Raw genomic sequence first — 21180 nt, 5'->3', positions numbered from 1 at the left:
ATCTTGTACTTGAGTAAAAGTAGAAGTACTCAGATCTTGTACTTGAGTAAAAGTAGAAGTACTCAGATCTTGTACTTGAGTAAAAGTAGAAGTACTCAGATCTTGTACTTGAGTAAAAGTAGAAGTACTCAGATTGTACTTGAGTAAAAGTAGAAGTACTCAGATCTTGTACTTGAGTAAAAGTAGAAGTACTCAGATCTTGTACTTGAGTAAAAGTAGAAGTACTCAGATCTTGTACTTGAGTAAAAGTAGAAGTACTCAGATCTTGTACTTGAGTAAAAGTAGAAGTACTCAGATCTTGTACTTGAGTAAAAGTAGAAGTACTCAGATCTTGTACTTGAGTAAAAGTAGAAGTACTCAGATCTTGTACTTGAGTAAAAGTAGAAGTACTCAGATCTTGTACTTGAGTAAAAGTAGAAGTACTCAGATCTTGTACTTGAGTAAAAGTAGAAGTACTCAGATCTTGTACTTGAGTAAAAGTAGAAGTACTCAGATCTTGTACTTGAGTAAAGTAGAAGTACTCAGATCTTGTACTTGAGTAAAAGTAGAAGTACTCAGATCTTGTACTTGAGTAAAAGTAGAAGTACTCAGATCTTGTCCTGAGTAAAAGTAGAAGTACTCAGATCTTGTACTTGAGTAAAGTAGAAAGTAAGAAGTACCTCAGATCTTGTACTTGAGTAAAGTAGAAGTACTCAGATCTTGTTCTTGAGTAAAAGTAGAAGTACTCAGATCTTGTTCTGAGTAAAAGTAGAAGTACTCAGATCTTGTTCTTGAGTAAAAGTAGAAGTACTCAGATCTTGTACTTGAGTAAAAGTAGAAGTACTCAGATCTTGTACTTGAGTAAAAGTAGAAGTACTCCAGATCTTGTACTTGAGTAAAAGTAAGAAGTACTCAGATCTTGTACTTGAGTAAAAGTAGAAGTACTCAGATCTTGTACTTGAGTAAAGTAGAAGTACTCAGATCTTGTACTTGAGTAAAAGTAGAAGTACTCAGATCTTGTAATTGAGTAAAAGTAGAAGTACTCAGATCTTGTACTTGAGTAAAAGTAGAAGTACCCAGATCTTGTACTTGAGTAAAAGTAGAAGTACTCAGATCTTGTACTTGAGTAAAAGTAGAAGTACTCAGATCTTGTACTTGAGTAAAAGTAGAAGTACTCAGATCTTGTACTTGAGTAAAAGTAGAAGTACTCAGATCTTGTACTTGAGTAAAAGTAGAAGTACTCAGATCTTGTACTTGAGTAAAAGTAAAAGTACCAGAGTGTAGGAATACTCTGTTTTAGTAAAAGTCCTGCATTCAAAATGTTCCTCAAGTGAAAGTAGAAAAGTATGATCATCAAAATATAGTGAAAGTAACGACAGTAAAAGTAGTCGTTGTGCAGATTGGTCCATTTCAGAATAATATATATGATATGTTTTATAATGATTGATCATGAAAGTGTTCTCAAAGCTGGTAAAGGTGCAGCTAGTTTGAATGACTTTGTATACTGCAGGGTAGCTGGTGGATTTACTCCAGGTGGAACTAAAGTCTGATTTAACACTTGGTTAGATTTCACATCATTCATCCACATCTGTGAAGTAACTAAAGGGATTAAATACATGTAGTGGAGTAAAAGTACACAGTAGCATAACATGGAAATACTCAATTAAAGTACAAGTACCTTAGACGTGTACTTAAGTACAGTACTTGAGTAAATCTACTTAGTCACTTTACACCTCTGCAGAAAGTAAATCAAGTATATAAAGCAGTACCAGACAGGAGGCTTTTTGACGAGACTCAGCCATCTGGATAAACTCCACTGAGGGTCTTTCGGGTTCTTCGGCCTCGGGGGTACTTCTACTCCTGAAACACACATCAATGAATGAGATGCATGAGGAAAAACACAACACTGTGTATCATGAATATCATTACACTGTTTATCATACAGCAACAACAACAACAACAACAACAGAAAGTTTGATGAAGTAAACAACAATTTGGAAATGCAATTTAAATAATAACACATAAAATATATATTCCCCAGGATGTGATATTACATTATTCTGACTTTGATAGGAGACATGGAAACAGCTTATTTAATTTGGATAATCTGAATATTTTGAGGCTTTTATTAAGAGATATTTTGTATTTTAAAACGAGTTCATAGCATGTTGCATTATGTTATACTTTAGGATAACCTGTTAGACTTGTACGCAGCACTCTTAGACTTTTCAATTCGAACAATTGATATTTAAAAAGACAGTTGTTGTTAGTTCTTGTTGTCTTCATACATGTATACAGCATGTTTGGACTAAGCGCAACAATTGGTGTTTTCAACATGAGTATTTCTAGCTCTGTGCAACTAGCCAAACGTTTGGTTTACAGATTCATGCCAATGTACACATACATTTAGTTAAAGGAGAAAAACAATTACTTAATGAAATAAAATAAGGGAAGACAATCTTTGTTTGCCCGGTCCCACATCGCTGGAAAACTGGAAAATGTATGAAGGCACGGGAATATAAGTATATAAATATATGTTCATTAACCCCCAGACACAGAGCCGCTTCTCGGTGTGAATGTTGGCCTTGTTCCATAAATGAAAAATGCAGAAAGTCCAGTTGTAAATATTTTGTTGTTGTTGTTGTTGATGTCTTGTGTCTTTTTTCAGCCCTTCCAATCAAACACAGTTGGGTGCATGGATCACTTCAATCACTCAATCAATGTAGTGATAATGCATTCAACAATCATCATCATTTGATCCCAACCAGAGCTTTCTGAATATAAAGACCAGGTTTAAAATGGCGACGCTCCTCTTTAAGTTTCCCTTCTGCAACATGCACTTTGTCCCGTCTGAAGTATTTGAATGTGGGCGATAACGGGCGTTCAGCGGGATGATAACATTCAAAACAGGTCAATTAGAGCAACAACAATAGACTACCAGTTGTTCTGTTGCATTCTGGGAGTGTAGTGCACCTTTCAGTAAACACAGCCAGACGACGAGAGCCCAGAGTCCGGCCAGAGCTCCGATGCTGTAAAACAAACTCTCCCAGCCGTACTCCTCCAGCATCAGAGAGCCCATCCCCCCCGCCGTCAGAGCCCTGAAACAGCAGCAGAAAGCCGTCAGACATGGAGTGTGTGTGTGTGTGTGTGTGTGTGTGTGTGTGTGTGTATGGGGTGTGTGTGTGTGTGGGGTGTGTGTGTGTGTGTGTGTGTGGGGGGGTGTGTGTGTGTGTGGTTTGTGTGTGGTGTGTGTGTGTGTGTGTGTGTGTGTGTGTGTGTGTGTGTGGGGGTGGGGGTGTGTGTGTGTCTGTGTGTGTGTGTGTGTGTGTGTGTGTGTGTGTGTGTGTGTGTGTGTGTGTGTGTGTGTGTGTGTGTGTGTGTGTGTGTGTGTGTGTGTGTGTGTGTTGTGTGTGTGTGTGTGTGTGTGTGTGTGTGTGTGTGTGTGTGTGTGTGTGTGTGTGTGTGTGTGTGTTACCCCAGATTTGCCCCACTGTTCATGGTGCTCATCAGAAACCCTCTCTCTCCTTCCAGAACTCTCTGAGAGCAGAGGCTGGCCAAAGATGGAAAAAAAACTCCTATAAGACATTACACACTCAGTTTCCTCAGATGTCATCATTGATCAAGTCAAGCTTTAATTACAATCAACAAAACAGAGACGCATTCACTCTCACATTGGGGACAAGTTTCATTGATAAGGAAGGACGAAGCTCAGAACAAGGAAGAACAGATTCAGCTAACGGCTATAACAGCAATGATGTGATACACCAGTGTGCAATACATACTTAAATACCAGTAGTCACAGTATTTACTGCTGTCACCCTGCAGCTACTTCAATACTTTCTACTTGTTTCACTCACGTGTATAATGCTGCTACTTGGAGTGTCATTATTATTAGATGTTGATTTTTTAATATGTGTGCATGCCACTTTTCTAAATGCTGTTTTGATCTTGTCTGTATCATTATTGTCTCTTTGCTGTAACTTTCTAAACGTCCCCTCTTTGGGACGAATAGAGGAACTCTGATTCAATAGGATCCCTATTTCATGGCAGGAACACCCATGATCTGTCACTGATGGATCAGAAATAGGTTTATTACCAAGTAGGTTAACACATACGGGGAATTTAACTACATTAAAAACACAGAAAACTATATGAAGAAAACTGTAATAACAATAAAAAAATATATAGCAGTATGAATATGATTGAAATCGTAGAAATAGAAGTGGAATAAAATATATGTACAGTAACGAAAGACCAAATAATTGTGTGCTGATACTCTGTTACTTTAGATGAAAATAAGGAGCCCCTCCCCACGCCCCTCTGAGAGACATTTGGTTACAAAGAACTCAAAGGTGCTCTAGGAGGAGATTCAGGTGATAAGGGGGGGGGGGGGGGTTACCTTGGTTGCTGATTGGCTAATGGTTACACAAGACAACACATCGTTATGACATCACAAAGTGGCCAAAATCTGATCAGCTCATTTTCAGACAGGTTTTTATAGAAATGGATCAAAAAGAGAGAGAATCTTTGTTCCTGAAACTTAGAGTCTCTTTCCACAGAGGGGACACATGGTGATGTAGAAGAGACATGAAGAAGAGGGGACACATGTTGATGTAGAAGAGACATGAAGAAGAGGGGACACATGTTGATGTAGAAGAGACATGAAGAAGAGGGGACACATGTTGATGTAGAAGAGACATGAAGAAGAGGGGACACATGTTGATGTAGAAGAGACATGAAGAAGAGGGGACACATGTTGATGTAGAAGAGACATGAAGAAGAGGGGACACATGTTGATGCAGAAGAGACACGGAGAAGAGGGGACACATGTTGATGTAGAAGAGACATGAAGAAGAGGGGACACATGTTGATGTATAAGAGACATGAAGAAGAGGGGACACATGTTGATGTAGAAGAGACATGAAGAAGAGGGGACACGTTGATGTAGAAGAGACATGAGGAAGAGGGGACACATGTTGATGTAGAAGAGACATGAAGAAGAGGGGACACATGTTGATGTAGAAGAGACATGAAGAAGAGGGGACACATGTTGATGAAGAAGAGACATGGAGAAGAGGGGACACATGTTGATGTAGAAGAGACATGAAGAAGAGGGGACACATGTTGATGTAGAAGAGACATGAAGAAGAGGGGACACATGTTGATGAGGAAGAGACATGGAGAAGAGGGGACACATGTTGATGTAGAAGAGACATGAAGAAGAGGGGACACATGTTGATGTAGAAGAGACATGAAGAAGAGGGGACACATGTTGATGTAGAAGAGACGTGAAGAAGAGGGGACACATGTTGATGTAGAAGAGACATGAAGGAGAGGGGACACATGTTGATGTAGAAGAGACATGAAGAAGAGGGGACACATGTTGATGTAGAAGAGACATGGAGAAGAGGGGACACATGTTGATGTAGAAGAGACATGAAGAAGAGGGGACACATGTTGATGTAGAAGAGACATGAAGAAGAGGGGACACATGTTGATGTAGAAGAGACATGGAGAAGAGGGGACACATGTTGATGTAGAAGAGACATGAAGAAGAGGGGACACATGTTGATGTAGAAGAGACATGAAGAAGAGGGGACACATGTTGATGTAGAAGAGACATGGAGAAGAGGGGACACATGTTGATGTAGAAGAGACATGAAGAAGAGGGGACACATGTTGATGTAGAAGAGACATGAAGAAGAGGGGACACATGTTGATGTAGAAGAGACATGAATAAGTGGATTCTGCATAATAGGTGACCTTTAATGTGTGTGTGCAAACAGACTTAGTGGAGGTCTTGGTATCTCCCTATAACGTGAACAGGACTCACCCTGTGTGAGTCCCATGAGGAACCTGGCGAGGGTCATGAGAGCGAGGGTGTGAGATCCTAAGTGAGCCAGCAGAGGAGTCACAGCTGTGATCAGAGACCAGGAGGCGGCCGAGATGAAGAGGACGCGCTCCCCTCCCACCCTGAAGCAACACACAGAGAAGAGGTTATCAAAAAGCTGTACATGAAATCATTCCTGCCTACTGCAACATCTCGGTACCATACGCAAGAGGATTAGGGCCACATTTATTTTCTTCACATCCCCACATTTTCTTTTCATGTGGCCCCAATCCTTTTCCGTCATTTTTCAAATGATGTGCACTGCCTTGTTTTAACATGCTGCTCATGTCCCAATTTAGGCTCAATAAAGTGAATCTTATCTTATCGTTTGACATCTTAATTCCCTACTTGTCACTGATGTGTCCTCCCAGGATCTGAGTGAAGCAGTAGCCCCAGAAGAATCCCCCCAGCACCAGACCCGAGTCGATCTTGCTCCAGTGGAAGGAGGCGGCCATGGACACGGAGCAGATGGGCATCGCCATGCGGGCGCAGTACAGCAGGCACGTTCCCCAAAACAGCACCACCGTCCACTTCTGAGCCAGAGGTCTGCAAGGTAGGGAACATTTATCTGTAAAGCACATCTCAACAAGAGGTAACATCAAAGTGTTTTACTGTTAACCGCAATGTTTTATTTATATTTTATTCTATTTTTTAAGTGATTTGTTGATTCCTGAAGATTTACTGTCAAAATGCTGCTGTGAAAAAAAAACATTTCTAAGTGTCTGTCTGTCCGTCTGTCTGTTTGTCCGTCTGTCTGTCTGTCTGTCTGTTTGTCCGTCTGTCTGTCCGTCCGTCCGTCCGTCCGTCTGTCTCTCTGTCCGTCTGTCTGTCCGTCCGTCTGTCTGTCCGTCTGTCTGTCTGTCTGTCTGTCTGTCCGTCTCTCTGTCCGTCTGTCTGTCCGTCCGTCTGTTTGTCTGTCTGTCCGTCTGTCTGTCTGTCTGTCCGTCTGTTTGTCCGTCCGTCCGTCCGTCCGTCTGTCTGTCTCTCTGTCCGTCTGTCTGTCCGTCTGTCTGTCTGTCTGTCCGTCTGTCTGTCTGTCTGTTTGTATGTCTGTCCGTCTGTCTGTGTTTCTGTCTGTCTGTCCGTATGTCCGTCCGTCCGTCCGTCCGTGTTTCTGTCCGTATGTCCGTATGTCCGTCCGTCCGTCTGTCTGTGTTTCTGTCTGTCCGTATGTCCGTCCGTCTATCTTTCTATCTATCTGAGCCAGCACATCTCAACAAGAGGTCAAATCAAAGTGTTTTACAAAAAATGGCTATAAAACTAATAACAGTTACAGTGCTATACAATGATTTCTGGGAGTTTGTTCCAGATATATTGAGCATAAAAGACAAACGGTAGTATTTTAAAGTCAATTTGACGGACAGGAAGTCGGTGCAAAGACCTCAAATCCCCCAAAACACAACAGTTGTCGACTAGTCTACTGAAGATAAATGCATGGACACGTTTTTCCAAATCCTGCTGACACTTCAATCCTGGATATATCGGTCAGGTAATAGTAGGATGACTCGTCTGCTGAAATTGATGTCTGAGTCTATGACTACACCTAGACTTCTGGGCCTGTCTGTGGCTTTTAAAATTGCTGATTAAAGCGGAGTGCTGACTTTTAATCACACCTCGTTGGCTCCAATAACAATCATTTGTCTTTGTTTTAAAGATGGTTCGAACACATCGATTTGTTCAATGCATTTGCTTAGTGCTTGTAATGAACCATAGTTCCCTGGTAAGATGGTTGTACATTTCTGTGTCATCTGCATAAAATAACATCATTTGTTGTTGTTTTTAAATCTACGTAAGTGTAAGCTTGTATATGTTAAAGAGAAGAGGCCCCAGGATGGAGCCTTGAGGAACTCCTCTAGTCATATTTGTGTAATCAGATGTGTTGTTACCTAAAGACAAGAAGTAGGGATGCTCCGATCGATCGGTCACCGATCGAGATCGGCCGATACTCACTCTCTACCGATCGATCGGTGCTCTCTAAACATGCCGATCGCGAGAGCCGATCGCATGACGTAAAATACATGACACTTTTCTCTGTGTGCGGCAAAACAAGCTCGCCAAAATGGCTTCACCGGTCTGGCATTATTTTAAGGTGTCCGAAAAGACAGTAAAATAGCGGTATGCAACGTGTGTGAAGCAGAAATCCTGCAGCTCCGCCCACCGGACAGGTAAGCGCAGCGAAACACACACACAGGGAGAACCAGACCGCAGTTCATTTCCTCATATTCCAAACGAGAAATTACGGTAGCAAATCACCCGGTTCTTTACGACCAGAACTATTAACGGGATACAAACCGGAGGAACCAGGCATGGAGGGAGGTGGCAGAGACAGTGGGTGAAACTGGTAAGTTTTCGTCCGGTTTGGGGAGTTTATATATATATATATTGCTCGCATAAAATCCCCGGGGTTTTTTGCTTTGTATGTCGGGGGCGGGAGATTCATGTGATTGGTTGTTGGTCGCGTTGCTCGCAAAAAATCCCCAAGCTTTCAGACACGCCCAGCTCCAAGATTTTCAAGATTTTTGAAAAGCTGCTGTGTGGACGTACCCAGAGCCGTATAATAGAAGAGTTACGACAACGGAAGTTCAAAAACGGTTATCGTCACGTGGTTCATGTAGACGAGGATCGTTCCCCGGAAGTTCATGGCGGGCAATGTGAATGCATTGATAACAGGAGATAGAACTACGATTTTTGGTCATTATTAGTGAATAAAGGTTTTAATTTGCAATATTTATACAACAAATCGATATGTGTATGTATTTACATCAATATGTTTTAAAAAATAAAATATAATTTGCTAATATTAAGTGATAATATTAGGATTAGTGTGAACAACTAGTTTACATGTTAGGCTAGCAGTGCCTTGGTTAAAGAGCCTGTTGCTGTTTATTTATAGCTTTGAATTCTTTAAAACCAATATTATCTTCTTAAACTTGTATGGTAGTCAGGAGCATCACTTTCTAATGTTTATTGATATATTTAGAGGGAGGGGATCTAAAGTAATGCTTTAAAATTCAGATTAAATTCTACCATTTTCTTAAATTCATGGTAGTTTCAGTAACCATGGTAATTAAGGACACAAGTTATCTAAATGACTAATGTCATCTTTATGGCTTTCAGAAAGGACAGGAGACCGACAGGTGACTATCAAAAGACTAGCAGCAGCAGCATGATGATGATGTTAAATGTGTTGTTTTAGGAACATCCATTGCAAATACATGGAATTCAATAAACATTGAATAGCATATCATGCAGTTTGTCTGTGCCTTTTCCTCCGTGTTGTCCTGGTTTGCTGTGCTGCCTCCCCACCATGGTTTGCTGTGCTGCCTGGGGATGCTCAAATCGCTCCGAGAAAGGAGTACGAATGTACAGCTTCCCCACTGACACAGAGCGGAGGAAGCAGGAGCAATTTCACGACCAACAGCAAAAAAATATGTGAGGTAATTATATACAAACACTGCATTTGCACTTTTTCACAAAACGAAAACCACACCATTGGGAAAGCTTAATGTTTTGTTTAATACAAAAAAACAGGGAAAGGCTTGAAAAACACTTGAGAGTTGAGACTCAGGGTGCAGGGTGAGGGTCTCAGTGCAGGTATTCAGGCTCCATTGAATCCCCCTCTGGTTCTTGTGCTGAAAGAGGGATAAAAAGACAGGAGAAAGGGTTATACACACACAGCACACCTATTGGATGGGAAATTGCCTTGGGGAGATAAGGTGTGGTCTTTGTTCCCAACTGAAGTTATGGAACTTTATTATTTGTGAATTTAATAAAATATGACAAATGGCATCAGTAACAGATGTGATATGAATTTCTATAAAGTTGTCTCACATTCTTGGTCATATTTTATATACAGTATGTAATGAGTGTAACATGTCCAAGTGTTTCCTAATACTGTGTATTCAACCACTATGGAATATGTATGTGGGCAGACAAGATTCAGACACAGTTGTTCTGTGTGTGAAGTAACCTCAAGTCACTCCGCAGGCACATTTTGATGCAGACCAGTTTGTCAAGACAAAAAAGGGCAAGACTAGGCTGAGAGCAGAGGCTATACCCACCATCTTCGTGCATCGCCCTGTGGTCAAAAAGAGAAGGGCCCCTGCACCACGATTCACCCCGGGACCTGTATCTACAAAGCCCATAGCTCATGATCACAGCTATAGTGTGAAAGGTGACACAGGTATAATAAGTATGAACTCTTAGTAACAAAAGTAATATTTCTTATTTTTAAGTGGTATAATATTTTAAATGTTCGAACATTTACAGTGCCATGTCTTCTACTTACATTAGTCTCAAAGATTGAGGGAAGAAGGGATGACACAGGGGAGCCAAAAATCACTCCATCAGTCAGAGTGGAACAGCTGATGGCGGTGAACAGAGCAGCAGCACCTGACCTCACAAAAACTGAGAAATGTATTCTCTTCCATCTTGCAGGCTACATCGTCCACAAAATCATCAAGTTTGCCAGCATCTGTGAAAAATGCAAAATTGCAACAGAGCACCATGATGAGAGTCCTTCTGGTGACAACAGCTTGTTAGTGGACTTGAAAGACTTCAAGGCAGGTGCTCTTTGTCGTCCCTCCCAAGAAGCCTTTGACTTCATTCACCAAATTGAGGAACTATTTAGGACCAAGACTGGTTCCTCCCTCATGCAGCTCCCCAACGCAGTGGGTGTCTTGGAGAAAGAAGCTCAGGCCCTCTCCAGCAGGCTTCCGTCATGCTGTGGAGTACAACAACAACTCGTAAAAAGATTCATACGGCTGAGGCTGAGAATTGAGGCAAAACAAATCAGAAATGACAGAAAAAAAATAAAATTAAAAGATGGCCATTTTGGAAGCAAGAGCCAATCCAAAAAGGTGAAAAGGAACAACAGCAGCCAAGCTACCACATCCAGCAACCCCCAAACAGATCCACAGCTGCAATCATTTCCATTAGCCGTTGCAATGGAAATATTTGGACTAAACATTGCTCTTCCACCTGCCAGCACCCAGCTAACATCACTGCCCCTCCACCCGTAACATCACTGCCCCTCCACCTGCCAACATCACTGCCCTCCACCTGCCAGCACCCAGCCAGAGGAGAGCAAACAACAAAAACAAGCAAGGTGTCCCGTCATGTACCTGGAAGTTTGGGTTGGCAAAATGGAGTAAGAGAGGGACTTGAAAAACCTTGGTGGCTCTCTACTCCTGTTGTTACAGTTGTCTTGGTTACAGCTCTCACGTGTTTTTTTGTTGCCATTTCCACATCTTTAGAAAATATGAAATAAAAAATTGAAGTGAAATCAACCTCTTCTCTGGAGAACAAACTTTGATTTCTCTGTCTTGTGAGTTTGCAGTCTTGCAGTTTTGCTCCTCCACCTGTAACATCACTGCCCCTCCACCTGCCATACAGTAGGTTACTAACAAGATTACTTATATAATACAGTGATATAATACATGTTTAGTATGCTTACTTATATACAACAGTAGTATTAAACTTACCTTGTGTTTTCACTCTCACTTAAGTCCCTCTCCCTTTGCCATCAATCCAAAATCAGCTGAGCTGCAACATTATACAGGCAGGTAATAATCAACATAATCACAAGGACACAATATGGCTCTGCTAAAAACACTCACTCTTACACGCACCAAAGTTATATTTATCTAATATTTAACTCCCTCCACCCCCGCATACAATCCCGTTTAGAAGCCCCTCTTCTCTAATTCAACAACGTTGGACCAAATGACATTAAGAGAACGGAATTTACAATTAAAAGGTTGTTCAACGTCTGTTGCTAACTTGCTTCGGTATCCTAGCTTGATCTGTTATCTGTAAACGTTCCCTAAATCTACTGATTTAGGGATAATCCACTGACATCCTTTAATACACATGTTCAATTGAATCAGATGTACTGATAATATCCGCAATATAAATCTTTAAACTTCTTCTTACCTTTAAAAGTCCGTCACGAACGGTTATTATGCTGCAACTCTACCGCTCTGCTAGCCTTGGCGCTAACTTCCGGGGAACGAATGAGAGGCTCCACGATCCGCCATTGCTGTAAAAAAAGTGGTCCATTGGAATGAACGGAGATGTCATAACTCTTCTATTATACGGCTCTGGACGTACCGTAAGAGTTAGACCTAACACACTTAGCTATTTTATCTACCTCTGGAACAAGCTAAACTAGTTATTATAAATATATTGATTCTTCATTGTCGGGTCACTCATTACTGGATCAGTGAGCTGCATGAGATACTGACAGGCTGTCAGGAGAGAGAGAGAGAGAGAGAGAGAGAGAGAGAGAGAGAGAGAGAGAGAGAGAGAGAGAGAGAGAGAGAGAGAGAGAGAGAGAGAGAGGAAAAGAGAGCGCTTCCGCTCATTTCTCCCGTGTTATTCTCCAAAGTGAATGTAAACTTGAATAATGTACATCATTTGAATGTAATAATTAAGTTGATTGTTGTTTGTGGAAGCTCCAGTGAATGAGCATTAACTGAGTTTTAAACATCACTTTAAATGGAAGATTTAAAGTGATGTTTAAATCTTCCATTTAGGCCCCGCCCACTCGATCGGATCGGCGATCGGTATCGGCCGATACTGATTCCGGCCCCGAAATTGGCGATCGGAGCATCCCTAACAAGAAGTATTCCAAGTTATTTAAATGACACCTGAACATCAACAGGAGAGGACTCTTTAAAGTACAGACACTACAGTACATACTGATATACCTGAACATCAGCAGAAGAGGACTCTTTAAAGTAGAGACACTACATACTGATATACACCTGAACATCAGCAGGAGAGGACTCTTTAAAGTAGAGACACTACATACAGATATACACCTGAACATCAGCAGAAGAGGACTCTTTAAAGTAGAGACACTACATACTGATATACACCTGAACATTAGCAGGAGAGGACTCTTTAAAGTAGAGACGCTACATACTGATATACACCTGAACATCAGCAGGAGAGGACTCTTTAAAGTAGAGACACTACATACTGATATACACCTGAACATCAGCAGGAGAGGACTCTTTAAAGTAGAGACACTACATACTGATATCCACCTGAACATCAGCAGGAGAGGACTCTTTAAAGTAGAGACACTACACACTGATATACACCTGAACATCAGCAGGAGAGGACTCTTTAAAGTAGAGACACTACATACTGATATACACCTGAACATCAGCAGGAGAGGACTCTTTAAAGTAGATACGCTACATACTGATATACACCTGAACATCAGCAGGAGAGGACTCTTTAAAGTAGAGACACTACACACTGATATACACCTGAACATCAGCAGGAGAGGACTCTTTAAAGTAGAGACACTACACACTGATATACACCTGAACATCAGCAGGAGAGGACTCTTTAGAGTAGAGACACTACATACTGATATACACCTGAACATCAGCAGGAGAGGACTCTTTAGAGTAGAGAGACTACATACTAATATAAACCTGAACATCAGCAGGAGAGGACTCTTTAGAGTAGAGACACTACATACTGATATACACCTGAACATGAGCAGGAGAGGACTCTTTAAAGTAGAGACACTACATACTGATATACACCTGAACATCAGCAGGAGAGGACTCTTTAGAGTAGAGACACTACATACTGATATACACCTGAACATCAGCAGGAGAGGACTCTTTAGAGTAGGATAACATTTAAACCAGTTCAGTACAGAGCTACTAAAGTCCTGCCCAGTTTTTCCAGTCAAACTAATTATTTAATGGAAGACAGTGTCTAATGCAGCACGGACCTATAAACATGAAGGGAAACCGGTTTTAATAATTGACGTGGATAATTTTTGCGTCCTGGTGAAAACCAATATACACACACTGTAAAAAATGCTGCTCCAAAAGCAAGTAAATATATAATAAAAACAAGGTGTTTTCGCTTTTAATAAGTGCACAAGTCTTCCAATTGAACAAAATGGCTTCAGTAAAGATGGGATAATTAAATTAATTAGATCTTATATTTAGCTGGGAAAACTTATTTTGAACTATATTTGACCAGAATTAGGGAATTTCTAACAAAAAAAGCCAGCAATGCTTAGACATTTTCTGTTTTCTGATGTTAGTTGGAGATGTTCCTATAAAATAAGATGTTTTTAAGAGACTTTGACTTAAAAAGATGCTTAAGATGCCTGGTCTAAATACATCAAGTGTAACGACATATTCTGACTAGAAATTAGATAAATATACTTGGCAAGATTTTACATTTTTGCAGCGCATGTCGAGACACGAGTGCCAAACCGGTAACATCAACTGCTACTGAAACAACAGTCTGTTCTCTGAGCCAAATGCTAACATCAGCATGCTACAAAGTCACTATTCAAATATTAAAGGATCATTTATTGTTGTTCTGCAACACAGGCTTTACACGCTAGAAACACATGAAGTGAGTTTGGTTTTGCATGGGGAAAACGAACAGTGGCTATTTAAACATTGGGGACTTCACATCGGCCTCCTTCTAAACATAAGAAGTTTGACATCAGGGACTTTTTATTTACAGTAGTCTTTAAGAACAAATGTTAAAGGAGCAGAATAGGAAGAAATACAGTGCATTAAAAATGTTTTTCCCTACAGTGCAGGCTCCAAAATAAGCTCACTTTATGGCTCGATTCTGCCCAACTTGTGTTTTATTGCGACATTTTATGTTGTTTTATATGTTTTGGTAAGTCATAATACTCAAATACGTAGAATTGTTAAATGCATGCTATAAGTAGGATCCTTAATCCTTAATTATGCGAGTACCATTTAGCATTTTAACAATACAATTAAATACAAGGCGGTTTTGTTTGGCTGATACCCCTCCATTCAGTTTCAGTTTGGATCTTCGAAGGGAACACGTTTAGGCCCTTCTGCTGTTTGTTACTGTTGCGTGAAGAGGAGATTGAACTCGGGTCCACTGTTATGCAAATATTCAGCAGGCATTATGTTCGCCATGTTTACCACCTAGTATTTGCTCACTAAACTCAAAGTAGACAAGGCTGATAGTATTGGAAGCATTAACATGTTGAAAAGCTTTGAAGCCTCTATATATATATAGATAATAGAGACACTGATCCTCTGATACAAGCGCTTGTATTTGCAGTTTTACCATCTCTGTCTGTGGCTTGAGTCAGATTTGAAAACACATCCTTTAAAAATTGTCTTTGCAAAGAGAATGAAATGGAGATCTTTGAGACTTAAAGGATTACCAAAGTAAATGTTATTCATCCTCTGGGGACCATGACCTAAAGTTACAGGAGAAGGACCATAGTAGGGCCTCTCTGTTGTTTCCCTCTTGGTCCTTTGTTTGTCTTTGCGTATTGTTTCAGGGATTTTGATTATGTGTGTGATTATCTGGTCATATCACCAGGGACCATGTTTGAAATACGTTTTTAAATGTTATGCCTTTCTTTGTCTTGTGTTTTATATATTTTACAATCAATCACCCCTCTGTAAAACAGGAATATCTTGTTCAGTAATTAGTAAAAGCTTGTTAAGTAAGTTTGTTTCAGTCAGCGGTGGAAGAAATACTCAAATCATTAAGTAAAAGAAGCAAAAATAACAGGGTACAAATACTCAGTTACAAGTTAAAGTCCAACACTAAAAATGGTAAAAGTAAAAGTAATATTTTAAGCAGCAGATATTTAAAAGAAAGTTTGAAATGATTCGTACATTTATGTATTCATCACTTTATTGTTGCACTTTAATTGTTTGATATATTACTGGGTAGCTTAACCTATAATACTTTATTATATATGTGTCAATTAAGATGTAGAGTAACTGCAAATAAATCTACAAAATTACTAGTAACTTCGACCACACGGAGACGAATTCGATATAAAAAAATCTTCCGTCCACACGGCTCAAGAAACGTGTCCGTCCACACGGAAACGCTCGACCCGCTGGAGACGCTGTAGTACATATGCCGGGCCTGTAAGTGGCGCTGTACTTCCGCCACAAAATACACCAAAATCAGCGAATAAGACCCCGCGAGCATGGTTGCCATGGTTGCCTGGTTGCCCTTCTGTTTATTCTCCGCGGTGGATTTAGCAACATGTAGTTCATGTAGTTCTCCATGTCCACTTGCTGCTGATGGTGGTGGTAGAGGAGCTGTAGATGTTGCTCTAACATCTGTATCATGGTCAGTAGCGTCTGGAGCAGGAACGCAACCCTGTGATCCGCCATTGTTGTTGTTGTTGTTGTTGAAACACATCAGCAATGACGCGGGTGACGCGGGGGTGAGCAACAGAGGTGGGGAGAGGTCGTATCTACCCTCTTTTACTTTGCTGTTTATTATATTGTCATATTCAGAGTTGGGAGAAGTACTCAGATCTTGTACTTGAGTAAAAGTATAGGTTCATACGTCCGTAAAATAAAGTAAGTACAAATCAAAGAAAAACAAAGTAAGGGGAAAGTGAACCTATACAAGTGAAGTATCAGCCAGTAATACAATACACCCAGCAGCAGTATTATTTCACAATGACTAACTTAGAAAACATGAATGAAAAAAACAAAGCATGACTCATTTTAAGAACCATGTCATGTTACTGTCATGTAAAGCTAACCGGCTGTTCCACATGTTTTAGATTCCTGTCTCACCTGGGCCACAGCTTCCTGTCCTCTCCGCTGGAAACACGTCCTCCATACGTCTCACAATCCAGCTGAGGATAGCTCAGGTGTTTCCTGCCGTCTCTGGCTGTGTGTCTGTCCTCCATGTGATCAGATCAGTGTTTCCCTCAGTGTCTGACCGCTCTGAGAGTACTTCAGCTCTCCCTCCCCGCCTTCCTCCTCCTCCTCCTCCTCCTCTCACTGGCAGGACAAACAGGTACGACTTGTTGAAACAAAACCCAGAAAGAGAAGCTGCTCGTGATTTACATGGTTTCACAGAGAGCAAGAACATTTCAATATTTCCCCAGTAGAGGACAGGAAGCTCTGCCGTATATCAGAGAGGGCAGAATACACACATCTTTACTCAAGTAGAAGTACAGATACTGGTGTTTAAAAATACTCTGGTAAAAGTAGAAGTACTGACTAAACTTCTTTACTCAAGTCAAAGTAAAGAGGCTTTGAAATATACTTCAGTAAAAAGTACCCATAACTAGCAGCTGCTTTAAAGAGTACCTGACCTCCCTTTATATCAATAGAACAATAATGTCATTGTTAGCTAATGAATGTTTCCATGCTGAACAACGGCAACATGACAACGTTTCCATTGGTCCCTCTTCTTTAGAGAAGACCAGGAAATGATGGATACACGGATCGTGTTCAAATCAATAGGCACGCAATGACTCTAAAGATAATGATCACGCATCAAACACACATTCAGACTAAAGGAACCAGCTGTTTGGGAAATGAGAGAAGTAGAAAGTACAGGTATTTGAGTTCAACATGTAAGAAGTAGAAAGTACAGGTATTTGTGTTCAACATGTAAGAAGTAGAAAGTACAGGTATTTGAGTTCAACATGTAGAAGTAGAAAGTACAGGTATTTGTGTTCAACATGTGAGAAGTAGAAAGTACAGGTATTTGAGTTCAACATGTAAGAAGTAGAAAGTACAGGGTATTTGAGTTCAACATGTGAGAAGTAGAAAGTACAGGTATTTGTGTTCAACATGTAAGAAGTAGAAAGTACATGTATTTGAGTTCAACATGTAAGAAGTAGAAAGTACAGGTATTTGAGTTCAACATGTAAGAAGTAGAAAGTACAGGTATTTGAGTTCAACATGTAAGAAGTAGAAAGTACAGGTATTTGTGTTCAACATGTAAGAAGTAGAAAGTACAGGTATTTGGGGTTCAACATGTAAGAAGTAGAAAGTACAGGTATTTGAGTTCAACATGTAAGAAGTAGAAAGTACAGGTATTTGAGTTCAACATGTGAGAAGTAGAAGTACAGGTATTTGAGTTCAACATGTAAGAAGTAGAAAGTACAGGTATTTGAGTTCAACATGTAAGAAGTAGAAAGTACAGGTATTTGTGTTCAACATGTAAGAAGTAGAAAGTACAGGTATTTGGGTTCAACATGTAAGAAGTAGAAAGTACAGGTATTTGAGTTCAACATGTGAGAAGTAGAAAGTACAGGTATTTGAGTTCAACATGTAAGAAGTAGAAAGTACAGGTATTTGAGTTCAACATGTAAGAAGTAGAAAGTACAGGTATTTGAGTTCAACATGTAAGAAGTAGAAAGTACAGGTATTTGTGTTCAACATGTAAGAAGTAGAAAGTACAGGTATTTGAGTTCAACATGTAAGAAGTAGAAAGTACAGGTATTTGAGTTCAAAGTGTAAGAAGTAGAAAGTACAGGTATTTGTGTTCAACATGTAAGAAGTAGAAAGTACAGGTATTTGAGTTCAACATGTAAGAAGTAGAAAGTACAGGTATTTGAGTTCAACATGTGAGAAGTAGAAAGTACAGGTATTTGAGTTCAACATGTAAGAAGTAGAAAGTACAGGTATTTGTGTTCAACATGTAAGAAGTAGAAAGTACAGGTATTTGGGTTCACATGTGAGAAGTAGAAAGTACAGGTATTTGAGTTCAACATGTGAGAAGTAGAAAGTACAGGTATTTGAGTTCAACATGTAAGAAGTAGAAAGTACAGGTATTTGAGTTCAACATGTAAGAAGTAGAAAGTACAGGTATTTGTGTTCAACATGTAAGAAGTAGAAGTACAGGTATTTGAGTTCAACATGTAAGAAGTAGAAAGTACAGGTATTTGGGTTCAACATGTAAGAAGTAGAAAGTACAGGTATTTGAGTTCAACATGTAAGAAGTAGAAAGTACAGGTATTTGGGGTTCAACATGTAAGAAGTAGAAAGTACAGGTATTTGAGTTCAACATGTAAGAAGTAGAAAGTACAGGTATTTTGGGTTCAACATGTAAGAAGTAGAAAGTACAGGTATTTGAGTTCAACATGTGAAGAAGTAGAAAGTACAGGTATTTGAGTTCAACATGTAAGAAGTAGAAAGTACAGGTATTTGAGTTCAACATGTAAGAAGTAGAAAGTACAGGTATTTGAGTTCAACATGTAAGAAGTAGAAAGTACAGGTATTGAGTTCAACATGTAAGAAGTAGAAAGTACAGGTATTTGAGTTCAACATGTAAGAAGTAGAAAGTACAGGTATTTGAGTTCAACATGTGAGAAGTAGAAAGTACAGGTATTTGAGTTCAACATGTGAGAAGTAGAAAGTACAGGTATTTGAGTTCAACATGTAGAAGTAGAAAGTACAGGTATTTGTGTCAACATGTGAGAAGTAGAAAGTACAGGTATTTGAGTCAACATGTGAGAAGTAGAAAGTACAGGTATTTGAGTTCACATGTGAGAAGTAGAAAGTACAGGTATTTGAGTTCAACATGTAAGAAGTAGAAAGTACAGGTATTTGGGTTCAACATGTAAGAAGTAGAAAGTACAGGTATTTGTGTTCAACATGTAAGAAGTAGAAAGTACAGGTATTTGAGTTCAACATGTGAGAAGTAGAAAGTACAGGTATTTGAGTTCAACATGTAAGAAGTAGAAAGTACAGGTATTTGTGTTCAACATGTAGAAGTAGAAAGTACAGGTATTTGAGTTCAACATGTGAGAAGTAGAAAGTACAGGTATTTGAGTTCAACATGTAAGAAGTAGAAAGTACAGGTATTTGGGTTCAACATGTAAGAAGTAGAAAGTACAGGTATTTGTGTTCAACATGTAAGAAGTAGAAAGTACAGGTATTTGAGTTCAACATGTGAGAAGTAGAAAGTTACAGGTATTTGAGTTCAACATTAAGAAGTAGAAAGTACAGGTATTTGGGTTCAACATGTAAGAAGTAGAAAGTACAGGTATGTTTGTGTTCAACATGTGAGAAGTAGAAAGTAAGCAGGTATTTGAGTTAACATGTCAAGAAGTAGAAAGTACAGGTATTTGAGTTCAACATGTAAGAAGTAGAAAGTAGCAGGTATGTGAGTTCAACATGTAAGAAGTATAAAAGTACAAGGTATTTGGGTTCAACATAGGTAGAAGTAGAAAGTACAGGTATTTGTGTTCAGCATGTGAGAAGTAGAAAGTACAGGCAGTGTTTCCCAACAGATAAGAAATATACGTTGGGCGGGTGGGGTGGCAGGGGGGGGGGTGGGGGGTGCGCGAAAAAAAAAAGAAAGTTTTAAAACAAACATTATTTAGTTGACTTTTCAGTCCGGTGCCTGCGGGGAGTGCATTTGTGCGCACAAGATGGCACTGGTTTGTCAGAGCACTTGCATCCTTCTGGGATTCATGAAGAACAGATCCAACGCCTGTGTGTATGGGAATGCCTCTGTGTGCTTGGTCCATTAACTGCCAGTGTTTCCCACAGATCTGAAATATACTTTGGGGGTGGTGGTAGCGGGGGGGGGGGGGTTGAGGTGACGTGCAACAACATTAACCTTTCTGGTTGGTCGCTTGTTAGCAGACCCCTTCACGCGATGGCAGAGCGAACAGGTCCAGGTACAGGCAGGGTCCATAATGATAGCCCTATAGTTTAAAATCTACTACCCACACATGAACATATGGAAATGGGTTACTATTTTAAAAAATAAATGTATTTATTAATGTATTTAGGAACCTATCCATGTGATTTTTAGTGGGGGTCGACCTCAAATCCTCTAGGGGGGTCCAGGGGCATGCCCCCCGGTAAGATTTTATTTTTTATTTTGGAGTTAAATGCATCAATCTGGTGCATTTTGAGGGGAAAATAAAGAGACTAGATCTAGGGAAACACCTATATTAAACAGAACTGTTACATTTCAATAATCATAAAATCAAGGCCATAACCAATAACATAACATTTCCAATATGAAAAAAACACTGAAACTTGTTTATTAATTTAGTTTTGGTTCATTTATAGTTGTGAGTGGTGTCTGTGCTCCTGAATATCAGCCTCTCCTGTCCTCCTGCTCCCTCCTCTCCCCCCTCTCCATCCTCTCCCCCTGCTCCTCTTGATGCAGCAGCAAAGACTAGTTTTCTCTCAAACACGTTTTAAAAAGTGTATCTTACCTTTTTTCACCTAGTTAACTTTTATTTATTATTCATGCATATTTACTAATCACATTACATTTCATTTAGCTGACCGCTTTATTCCAAAGCGACTTATAATGACCGATTACAGGGACATTCTCCCTGGAGTAACTAAGGGCCTTACTCAAGGGCACACTAGTGGTGGTGTTCCTGGCGGGATTTGAACTCAACAGCCTTCCGATCTTCAGCCCACCTCACTATCCATTAGACCAATCACTACCCTCTCAAATGGAAATATGTGTTTTACATAAATGGTGACCACACAGTTTGAGACCCACTGAGAACTTAGACTGAGTTA

General features: G+C 39.9%; 1 protein-coding gene across 1 annotated transcript; it reads right to left on the bottom strand.

Moving 5' to 3' along the window:
* Window positions 1-1748: 1748 nt before the first annotated feature.
* On the bottom strand, window positions 1749-16693 carry LOC117561988 (solute carrier family 17 member 9-like; the record flags this gene model as incomplete). The annotated part of the gene is given in 6 exon segments (XM_034239743.1): window positions 1749-1839; window positions 2953-3077; window positions 3455-3554; window positions 5813-5952; window positions 6218-6415; window positions 16462-16693. Coding segments are annotated over 6 exon segments (770 nt in total), but the record flags the coding sequence as incomplete, so codon positions are not given.
* Window positions 16694-21180: the final 4487 nt, after the last annotated feature.

The sequence above is a fragment of the Gymnodraco acuticeps genome, unplaced genomic scaffold (genome assembly GCF_902827175.1).
Source record: "Gymnodraco acuticeps unplaced genomic scaffold, fGymAcu1.1, whole genome shotgun sequence".
NCBI lineage: Eukaryota > Metazoa > Chordata > Actinopteri > Perciformes > Bathydraconidae > Gymnodraco > Gymnodraco acuticeps.
Note: the sequence above shows the minus strand (reverse complement) of the source record. Positions and strands in the feature narration are given on the sequence as shown.